Source organism: Lineus longissimus, chromosome 2 (assembly GCF_910592395.1).
Source record: "Lineus longissimus chromosome 2, tnLinLong1.2, whole genome shotgun sequence".
Classification (NCBI taxonomy): domain Eukaryota; kingdom Metazoa; phylum Nemertea; class Pilidiophora; order Heteronemertea; family Lineidae; genus Lineus; species Lineus longissimus.
Window position 1 is genome coordinate 3,986,869 of NC_088309.1, and position 11,252 is coordinate 3,998,120.

General features: G+C 40.8%; 1 protein-coding gene across 3 annotated transcripts; it reads left to right on the forward strand.

Annotated features, from left to right (window-relative positions):
• The first annotated feature begins 148 nt into the window (after positions 1 to 148).
• On the forward strand, positions 149 to 7,380 carry LOC135502385 (myrosinase 1-like). Of its 3 annotated transcripts, none has more exons than XM_064795182.1 (9): positions 149 to 351; positions 1,738 to 1,859; positions 2,345 to 2,475; positions 2,768 to 3,025; positions 3,627 to 3,813; positions 4,311 to 4,553; positions 4,887 to 5,016; positions 5,212 to 5,402; positions 5,658 to 7,380. In XM_064795182.1, the coding sequence occupies exons 2-9, from the start codon at positions 1,760 to 1,762 to the stop codon at positions 5,867 to 5,869; spliced, it is 1,452 nt and encodes a 483-aa protein (XP_064651252.1). In that variant the 5' UTR covers positions 149 to 351; positions 1,738 to 1,759; the 3' UTR covers positions 5,870 to 7,380. The 3 variants fall into 3 exon arrangements, with proteins under 3 accessions (XP_064651252.1, XP_064651258.1, XP_064651269.1); XM_064795188.1 differs by having other exon boundaries at positions 149 to 346; XM_064795199.1 differs by lacking the exon at positions 149 to 351 and adding an exon at positions 1,050 to 1,190.
• The last annotated feature ends 3,872 nt before the right edge of the window (positions 7,381 to 11,252 follow it).

An 11,252-nucleotide genomic window follows, 5' to 3' on the forward strand; every position in this document is an offset into this window, starting at 1 on the left:
TTAAAGCCAGGCCAGCTGCTCCCAACAAGTATAATGTACACCTTGATGTACACCAGCAAAATGTTGTATTGGTCACAATGCATCATTCAAACAATCCGCCAAATGAAATAACAGCAATAATGGCGTCATCCGAGGTGTAGTCTGCATACCAAAATGGCGCCGAGCAAGCCAGCTGAAAATCGATCGATATTTCACGATTTAAGGCCAAGGTCACTATTCCGAATGCGCTGCAACTGAAGACGGGTATCATGTAGCTGCTATACATGGCATTTTCCGATAGAAAACTAGCGGCAGTTAAAGCTGGTGTGGTAGGACTTGTCTCGCTTCTGAGATTATTCACAGCAAGGTAAGGTTAGTTTATTTGAATTCTTCTTCCGTTTTGTCGATGCATTTGGCCGATGTACGGTTAGGCTATATGCCTAGGTTGTGTTTTCTACTGTATTTTTAAAGGTGTACCTGATTTATTGTGATGAGATCTTTGGTGTTGATGATAAGGTGATGCTATTTATACCAACTGCTCGAGTTTAACAGCTCAGCGGTTTGTTGGTGTATAATAATATTCGGCCCCCTATGGAAAGGTTACACAGGCAAATTTTCCTTATCGGCTATTCAGTGAATGGATATACATTTTATATCCAATAGATATCAAGATCTGAATAACCATTGGTTATGAAATTGACAAAACATGCATTGAATATGAAGGTGGGCATTGATGAAATAGATGGATTTTTTCCCAGGGCGTGAGAGTGGTTCCTCCTACACTCTCATTTAGGCCTATGTTTGAAAATTACATTGGATTTTCTTTCCTTCTTATACATGTATAAGTATATGCATAATATATATATTCATTGTTATACCATTTCGATATACGATGGATCCGCTATGGACGTTTTGCAAATTATATATTCAACGGAATTCCTATTTACAATGATTTGCAAATGGTCACAAGAAAAAAAAATCACTATTTATAAACGGTATAATTTTTTGTACTTGGCCTAGAGTTGACCCAAATAATGTTCTTGAGACTGAACTCAGATATACGATGAACATGTAAGGCCTATCTTGTGTGTTGGTTCTCTTGCTGAAATGACCGCTGAACCTGTGTAAAATCTTAGAAACCTAGACTAATCAGTGATGGGATGATCATTTTGGTGGAGGAGTCATGTGATTTTTTTATTTTGGTAGATTACGTAAGTTCTATCCGTTTTTCATATAAAAAAAACATTTGCGCGATTTTATTTTCGCGCGAAAATAAAATGGCGCGAAAATTTGGCTGTTTTCAGTACGGTAATTGCAGTGAAGATGCTTCTGATTTGAATGGATAATCCGCAATGTGGAGAAATTAGATCACTGCATTGATATGAACAGGCGCCGCTAATAATAGCAATGGCTGTCACTATCGGGTTTATCTAAATGTCAAAGAATCGAGTTCTCGGCACGTGCCATTGGCAAAATACAGAATAAGCCATACGGCTGCAGCGTTGCTCTTTCTCGCCATGTTGTTACTTTAAGCAGGTTTCACAACTCCTATAACGAAGTACGAACCACGAAGGTCTGTCGTGTCGTGTCACTGTCAAGTCCTGTGCTTCCCTCGGTATTTATACACTCTTAGTGTCCTACTCGAGTATAAGAAGAAGAAGAAGAAGAAGCTTACTCATTAACACGACACCGTTGTGGACAACCCTGCAATGATTCTTCACCCAGTGGTCTAACCAGTCATATCCTTCTCCTCTCCAGGTCACGTTAAAGCATCCCCGGAATGGACGCCGAGCCGTATCTCAAGGGAAAGTTCCCAGAAGGCTTCGCTTGGTGCACAGCAACTTCCGCGTATCAGGTTGAAGGAGGATGGAAAAAAGGAGGTTTGTTGGTTCTATTAATTTGAGTCGAGTTGGTAGTGCCTTCATAGTGCTCTTGCTTAGCTGAAGCATCCACCTTGGTAGATGTCAGGCAAGGCAAAATGTTCTGGCCGTGCACCATAGTTCAAACAAAAGATTTGTTGATTTTACTAAAACAGTATACAATGCACCAAGTTCGGAACCATATTTCTTTGTACCTATCTAAGGCATAGATTAGGCCTACCATGCAGCCTCAGAAATTGTTTCCTTAGTTTGAATTGAATTGAAAGAGTTGAATTGAAAGAGTTCAAAATTTGCACCTCTCGACCTTGAAAGAGTTCAAAATTGAATTGAAAGAGTTGAATTGAAAGAGTTCAAAATTTTGAAAAATTTTCAAAGCAAAAACATTTTTTGGGGCTGATGTTTCTTCATTTTGAGCCGAAAAAGAAAAGTGGAAAAAAGGGATTTAACCACCCCTTACAGTGCAATCATCTTCTGTCGTTATTCAGGAAAGGGTCTGAGCGTGTGGGACACATTCACTCACAGCCCAGGCAAGATCAAGAATGGCGACACCGGCGATATAGCATGTGATAGTTATAACAAATGGAAAGACGATGTGGACATGTTGATCAATATGGGAGTAAGTTATTGAAGTTATCAGAGAATATCAGGTTGTATGATAATGCACCTCTCGATCTAGATGTCGGCCGAGGCCTGGGCTTGCCCTAATTGAAGGTCTGGACGTATCGCCTATGATTGGTATGGCAGAAGTAATTGTTATCAGTATGGTCGAACACGGAAGAGGTTGGCGGGAAGTGACGTTGTCTGTCAAGTTTACAAACATACATGTATTTAACAGTTAACAGGAATAAAACAGTTCGTTCATGATCAAATGATATCAGTTCCTTAAAAACTATAAATTCTCCTCTTAGGTTACCCATTATAGATTTTCCATCTCCTGGCCTCGTATCCTCCCAAGCGGCAAGAAGGGCCATCTCAACCAAGCCGGTGTCGAATACTATAACAATCTAATTGACGCTTTGATCGAGGCGAGTATTATCCCTGTGGCCACCCTCTACCACTGGGATCACCCTCAGGCCCTAGAGGACCTCGGAGGGTGGCTGAATAAGGACATGGCAGATTACTTCAACGACTATGCTAGGATATGTTTTAGGGAATTTGGAGATAGGGTAAGTAAAATATAGACAGACCTTTAGACCAATAGTGACTTCAAGACGTATATGAAAACGTGTTGATTCTCTTGTTTCTGAATTTCAAGTGCATTAAAAAATGCATGGATGTATGAAAATTGGCACCTTTCTTGATTCTCTGTACTTTTGCGTAGAGACGTAGAGACTACGGAAGATCTGAACCTCCCTATTTTAATTGGTGTTTATTGATTATAGCAAAGGCTATGTTATAGGTGTGGTGAAGCTTGACATGAAAGCCGATAGTCTTGTCTGGCTTTAAACGTGGTAGCAATGTGGCTTGTGTGCCTCAGGCCTTCGATTTTCGTTTCAAAGCATCGCGTCGACCTATGACCTTCGTGATGGCAGTTGTAACAATACAATGGCAAAATAAATAAATAAGCGAGCCTTTTTTTACCGTAGTGATCACAAACTAAAATAGCTTGTTTTCAGATTCAAATATTTACGAAAAAATCTGTCATCGTTGATGTAGCGTTGGCGTGGCGATCTGTGAAACTCTGCCGAAAAGTTCAGGATCGTTAAGATCGCTTTTGAAGTACTCAGAGACTGTCTTTGGTATTACTTATTTATCAAATACTTTTAGGTAAAATGGTGGATAACAATAAATGAACCTGGTATACTCATCCGATTTGGTTACATATACGGTACATTCCCGCCCGGGTTTAAAAGCAACCCAGGGACCCATCCATACACTGTTGGAAAGGTCATGCTGATGGCTCATGCAAAGGCTTGGCATACTTACGACGATGAATTCAGACGCCGACAAAAAGGTAAGGCAGATGACATTTATTGATTTTTAAAGAATGTGATCTAGCTTTGTATGAGATATCGAGTAACGACATTGCAAGGTGATGAAAAATATATCTGATGAGAAGAAGTATCGGTTTAGCCGTATTCCCTCCTCACCACTGAGTAGAAAATCTACATGCGGTTCTTTCGAAACCTAAAATCTACAGAAGCTAGAGAATAGTGGGATAGACATGCATCGCAGCAAGGCTACTGAATAAAGAGTTACAATATGTAGACCGGTGTCCCATGATGATCTGTCAATGAAGGTCATTCGCTTCAGGTTTACCGTTATAGCTTTTCTTTCTCTTCTTTCGTGACCACCATTTGTGTGAACATCAATATAAAGCTGCAATTCACAGAGGAGGCGCAGATACCGGGAGCATCAGGGTCACCCTGATCACAAATGACAAAAAAGCCCCAAACCCTCGGGGTACCCTACCTTCCTTTCAAAGCTGATGCATTTCTTCACTCTTTCTAGGAAGTATTTCTATGTGTCTACACTCCATGTGGGCCGAGCCCGAGGACCCTCGAAGCGTGTTAGACCAGGAGGCAGCAAGACGACACTTAGAGTTTGACCTTGGTTGGTTCGCACATCCGATCTATGGTGGAGGAGGCTACCCGAAAGAGATGGAGAGACAAATTGAAAGGAAATCCAAAGAACAAGGCCTTAAAAAGTCGCGATTACCCAGACTGACAGAAGAAGAAGTTCTCTATATCAAGGGTGAGTGAGTTGTGATCGATGTGCCTGATCAAACTGGCGTGTCATAGTGTCATGCCATTGCCTAGGAAACGAACTATATATACGCCCGTTGTGTTTCATACGCGCCACGTAGAAAATATGACCCCATCCAAATCATATATATGTCCTTGTTTAGCTAGATTATAGAAGCTAGGTTATAGAAGTTGTACTACTACCATAAAATCTACTCGAATCCTTTTTGAAAGAAGAGAGAAAGAGAAAGAATGTGGAGAGAAAGAATGTGGTTATCTCTATTTGACTGTTAGTTTTGCTGATGATCGTCTACCAACACACTCTCTTTATTCCACTTTTCAGGTACTTCTGACTTCTTTGCACTCAACCACTACACCACAAGATTAGTCAAACATAAAAGTACACCATCGAACCAACCACATTTTGAACTTGACAAGGACGAGGAGACTTCTGTGGATGAAGACTGGTTAAGGTGGGCCTGATGATCTTGATCGGTTTCCAAGGTTGTCCTCATCATCGTCTTCAGTGTTCACTTCGACGCGTTTGTCTGCATTATTATGGCTCCTCTTGATTTTAGTTACGTCCTAATGAATTCCAGTTACTAAAAGAAAAAAGTGCTCCTTCAGGCTTTCACTTCCACTTAACCTCCAATCGATCTCCCTTTCAGTCCCAACGAAGCGGGATCATGGATAAAGGAAGTGCCAACAGGATTACGCCGGCTTCTTTGCTATATCAAACGAGAGTATGGTAACCCTGAGGTGTTCATAACGGAAAATGGAACAGCTGACCCAGGGAATGTCCTTGATGACACGGGAAGGATACGATATATTAGAAGTTACTTGGACCAGGTATTGAAAGGTAGGTCGTCAAGTTATGCTGTCACTTTTCTCTTTCTCCTGATATCATCATGCGTTTAAAGTCATAAACTAGGCCTATAGGAACAGATATTCAAGACGTTGAAGACAGCTCCTAACTTTTGATGCGTTTTCCTGACTCTTCATCCTGATCCTTTTTCCGAAAAAAACACGAAGTTTGGTGACGTCATACACTAAATTGACGGACACATTCATACTAATTTTGCATTGGGTAAAGGAATATTTCTTTCTTTTTCAGCTATCAAGTGGGACGGTTGCAAGGTCATTGGATACACAGCATGGTCGCTTATGGATAATTTCGAGTGGTCTGAAGGATATACGGAGCACTTTGGATTACACAGTGTGGACTTTGACGACCCTGAGAGAAAAAGGACTGCAAAAGCATCGGCTCTATTCTACGCCGGGATCATTAGAAAAAATGGATTTCCTGAGATTGATTTCGATTTGTAGAGCAATAAGTGTTCGAAAATGCTACTGATGTCTGATCTTGCAAGGACTTGGGTGGAATGATAACACTGTCAGTGATGCATAATTGGTCTATGTTCGTCTCAGGAAGCTGTCTGAAATCCATTCGTGGGATGGTTTCTGGGTATTGCCGAGAAACATGGGTCTTGATAGAAGTAGAACAAAAGCTGCGAGCGAAGCAATTAGGCCCCCCTATATTAATGATCTAAAAACAATGCAAAGCGTTCGCTCAAAGGCTCATTACAGTCATAGATCTTCATGTCGTAACTAGTGTTATCCTTTGACCTTATGCCCCTTTAGCGTTTCCTGCCAAATTACAACCTTATTTTCAAGGTTTTTGAGCAGCAGCTGTAGAGAAATCAAGCCTTTGTCACAATTGTCTATATTGTTGTCAATTCTTAAACACCTTGGTCTATACAATACAAGGTGGAAGTTGCAGTCTTTAGCATAAGTGTAGCGCTAGCTTTGTAAAATCAAAATGCCGCCATTAGCTGCCAGATCTTCCCACCGCAAATTTAACAGCAACAAGCGAAACGTGACACAAGTGGTTTGAGACGAACCTTTTCAACCTACCGGTATTGATATACGAGAAGACGCCTGAACTAGTAGCATCACCAATTGGCACATTTCAGGTCTGTCGTTAAGTGTATCAGCAATATGTCAAGTTTGGCCTAATGACTGTTAAGGAGATTACTTAGGTCTCCATAGGAATGGAACCGGTATTGATATCACGGAACTAAAAGGATTGTTGCATATGGACCTATTTAGGGTCGGTGTTAACAGTGATGTTCCCTGTCAGTATTTATGCAGTGTTTATGTTCAATGAGAACTTCAGTGTAATTTTATGTAATTCGATGAAACAAGAGGTATGCAACAGATACGTGTTAAATGTACATGTACAAGTCGTTATCTACATTCATTTGATGCTGTATTCCAGTAATTTGTTGTGATGTTGATGTATCACTAGGCGACATTCGACAAAAATAAAGGTATTCAAGTGCCATGCCAGACGGCAAAATGTGTTAAGTGACACCTACTCGAGAATTTGCCCCACCAAAAAATCACACTGTCAGATGATCGATCAAACTGTCAGATGATCGTTTACTACTCGATTGCAAACATGGAAAAGAAAGGTTTGGGCCTTGACCACCGTTATCGACGCAGTTTTCCAATGATGGTATTTTTTATGCTGATCCTAACCAACATCAATTCTTAACCAATTATCTATACGGTGAACGCAATGGCCCTTGGCCGTTTCATTAATAAACCTTTTTGGTACATGTATTGTGCTCAGTTTATCATATTATTTGCATGCAAATCCATGTATTACATGTATTATTTTAAAAGTTGACCATTGGCGAGATTGTCTATTATTATGTACAGTATTCATATAGGTTTCATTCATATAGTGTCTATATCATGTTATGTAGTACTTAGAGAAACGTGCGACTAATAACTTTATGTTTCACGGAAGCAGGGAAACATGGGAAACAAGAGATAAAAGGGGCTTTGGAAAAATACGTGTTTCCCATTGATGGACATATCTACGATTCCAACCACATTCCATAACTTGGTGCCTTTATGGTTTTCGTAAACACGCCTTTAAAACCATCAGTTTTATCAGAAAATAATGAATCAATGTGTCCTTTTAACCGATTTAACCGATGGTAGATGTATGTACGGATTCGTCATGGAGAAGAGCTAAAATCGAAATATCAATACTTTCTAATCGTAGGTAGGTTTATACATGTATTGTATTTCGATATGTAACCATCAAAATAACACGGTATTGAGTTTTTAGAGAAGTTCATATTATTTGATCCGAGAACGATAACGAGGCTTGCCGGGTGATGTTTTTCTCTGGTTGACGTAATCAAGTCTAGTTGATTTTCTGTGTTATTGTTTTAGGCATTAAAGACCCTTTATTTCTTTTCATTTCTGTAAAGAGGTAACACGGTATCCGTCGTCGAAGTGCCACGTTGATCTAGACCTCGGATCAAAATCTCAACTCTATACATGTAATTAGAAACCACTAGAAGACATGAAGGCCAGGACAGTTACACCAACACTATAAGTCTTTGGGGAATCGATGCAACACAAGTCTTAGGAATTGATGTCCATGATGCCTTACGTACATGTACAGTGGTCATCACATACATATGTACAGTAGAGGCTGGACTGTGAGTAGCCTAATAAATGCTCACGTGTCTTTTATTGATGTATCCGCTACGGAGAACTCTTTTCATCCTCATGTGTGAAATGTTGTTGATTATTTTTAAACGCCGAGCTGTATGTGGCGGAAGAAGGTGTGCGCGCTTATAAAGCTATTCTGCGTGAATGTGTCCTGCACTGTAAATTATTTTGTAAAAATAAAAGTTAAAATTATTGCCAAAAACCAACGTTTTTATTTAACATCTTACAGCTATCTTTCCCTGCCTTGCCCTTGGAACAAATCGTGATCACCTGACGCAGACTATAGTGCCAAATGATCCTAAATCACCGGTGAAGCCGTAAATTCGACGCTAGATAAACGTTAATGACAATACGGATAGCAGCATTCCACATTCTGCCTCAAATGCACTCAATGCTGGTTTGCGTACACACGGTCTATCATCCGCCCTTGGCCATAAAACGTAATCCATCAGTCCTTGCCGTGTGTATCGACATGGAAACACTCTCGGCCGAAACTTTCGTACTGATTTGGTGCTACTTTGATACCAATGGACTTATAGTATCCAGCCTTACGGATTATTACGAGACTTACATGTACAGAGCCAGAGACCTGATAGTACTAAACAGAGTTCGAACTCAAATTCTTTAGCTGCAAGGGCCAAGTATCTCGGGCATAGATGAGGGTCAAGTAGGCCTATCTGTGTATGACCCCCCCCCCCTTTCTATAAACGGAGATGTGGCAACATAACGTACATGTACAACATTAAAAAGAACAACAAGCGTCTAAAAGCTGTAAACCTCCTACTTCGATCATGATTACCACTATCACCACTACATAACCTGCACGTTGCAGAGATTGGCAGAAATAGCTAGATTTTCTGATGTCGGTTGGCAAGAGCTCCGCTGAAGTCATTTTGCTATTAAGTTAGATTAGCAGATTCTCCCATGAAAACTACGGGTAATAGAACTTAAGTTAACAGTACATTTCCCAGTCTGATCTGATTATCAACGAAATACGAGAAGTCGATCGATCTTAGCTTCAAGTAAAGGCTATTATCGCTATATCCTGGTATTGTTTTGATTTAAGATACTGTATCATATTCAGCTCATTGCAGCACTGGAGTCCTGTGACAATGTGTTTCTGATACAGGATGCTTCAAGAAAAATCACAATGCCGTTGCGTCGATATAGATTTTTTATCGACAGCGTAGATGGTGGTGCATATGGATAGGGGGCAAATCATGGCAAAAAGTGGTCAAAAACACATTTTTGGTGTTATCCGTCGAATGGCCCCCTGCCTCCGCTAACTATACGCCCACGGTATTTTTAATGCTAATGACATGCCGGTGTAACATCTGTGGTTGTTTCCCATGTGTCAGTGTTTCCAAACAATAGGCAGCTAGAGAGACCATGACTTTTCAATGGGGGAAACACAGAAACTTGTCAATCTATCTTTTAGCGTTCCCAAACAATGAGGGGAAACACTCAAAAATAGAAACACTCAAAAACATTACACCGGCCGAAAAAAATATGTGCTTTACGTGTAGGCCTATGTGCCCGTGAGGGAATCGCGTTCCACAGATCAAACAACGTTTTTGTTAGACTCGTGCCTCAAGGACGTGGGCGTCTATTGCACCTACAACATGGTCACCAATTCGACGCCATTTCATACCTCCGCAGAGTCGATTTTTTAACCGCTTCGCGCTCAAATGCCACTAATGGCTTCACCGTCACCACCAGCCTGTACTTAACCTACGGTCACGAGAGTCATCCATTTCATGTGAAGAGGGGTTATCCACGGGCAGTTCATGCCTTCCATGCATTCGCCACGTATAATCACGATAATTTCATGTGAGACAATCTATCTACAGTCGGGTTGCGATTTAACGCTTAACATTTCAGCATGCCTGCAATAACGATGTAGAAGTTTACTCTCATTTCAGTTCTATAAGATCTGTGGAAAATGTTCGTAAAGGACGCTCTGTGAAACGCTGCTCTATAGTACAACGCGTACGTACATTTATCATAGATTAATGCAGTTGCTATTATATTGCGCACTTTCTGAATCACATTTTAATACAGCTCTTTATGTTATGCTGTTGTGAGTCAGTGTACATTTTAAAGGAATTAGCACACAAATGTCAAAGATTTACACAAAAATGTCGCCAACTAGAAACAACGCTACATTCCCTAAGATCAAGAGCAAGAAGTGCGCTGGGTTAAGTGAGAAATCCTTTGACATGCCGCGAGAATTCCTCGCGGAGGGAGAATGCTGCACGGATATCGGATAATGTCGTCGGAGTCATATTGCGCGAATGGGATTAACCCTGTGGACCTCAAGAGTCTGTCAGGTTGGCTGCCTGGATTGATCATCATGGTATTATAAAAGGCGTCGTGTGAAAGAAATGCTAATGTCTCGTATACATACATAGAGAAGGACGTGTCAATTCCAATGAAAGTGCAGCGATGAACTTGTAATCCAATCATGGCGACAGTCTAGTACCGTAGTTCAATATGTCCCGCAAACGAGCGATTTTCGATAAAACGATGTCTGCGGGTAATCACTCTAAATCAGTATAGGTTTTGATAATAATATCGCCGATTCTTGCCGGCTTCACCTGCGATGATGACCGCCACCGCAAACGAGAGATTTTTGTCGCATGTGATTATGATCACAGGTCGCAAGGACCAAAATCGTTCGTTCAGGGGCGCTTTAGGCCATATACATGTACATGTACTTCTTCCTTATTCTCGAGCTCGCCTCAATAATGCATCGCCTGGCCGCGGATTACCTGCATACCTGTCTTCTCGTGATGCTTTACACGATAACGAATAAACAGAAGGATATGCCATAAGGAAATGACTCCACGATTGATTGATCAGAAGAATTGAAGGCACATGATCAAGGGGACTCGTGATAAACGTGCCTAGACCACGATGATCAATGGAAACAATCATGACAAATTTAATTCAATTTATGATAAGAAAATGAAGGTTTCAACTCCTGACTTCCTCACGCGCCATCTTTGCATTGTACATGTTTTTCAATTAACCAACGCTGAGGCCTCTCCAAAAATTGAAAACACTAATCCTTGTGACACTATCAGCGCTCTTTTTGCCTCTGTGTCTACAAAGTGTTGGTAATCTATATCGGGCTAATATCCCATTTTCATTATCGATTTTGTCCCAACGTCAA

Excerpts from the sequence above, each read along its gene's own strand:
- LOC135502385 (XM_064795182.1), top strand. The coding sequence starts at position 1,760 with ATGGACGCCGAGCCGTATCTCAAGGGAAAGTTCCCAGAAGGCTTCGCT. Across the intron at positions 1,860-2,344 it reads AGGAGGATGGAAAAAAGGAG|GAAAGGGTCTGAGCGTGTGG; the intron begins GTTTGTTGGTTC and ends GTCGTTATTCAG. Across the intron at positions 4,554-4,886 it reads AGAAGTTCTCTATATCAAGG|GTACTTCTGACTTCTTTGCA; the intron begins GTGAGTGAGTTG and ends TCCACTTTTCAG.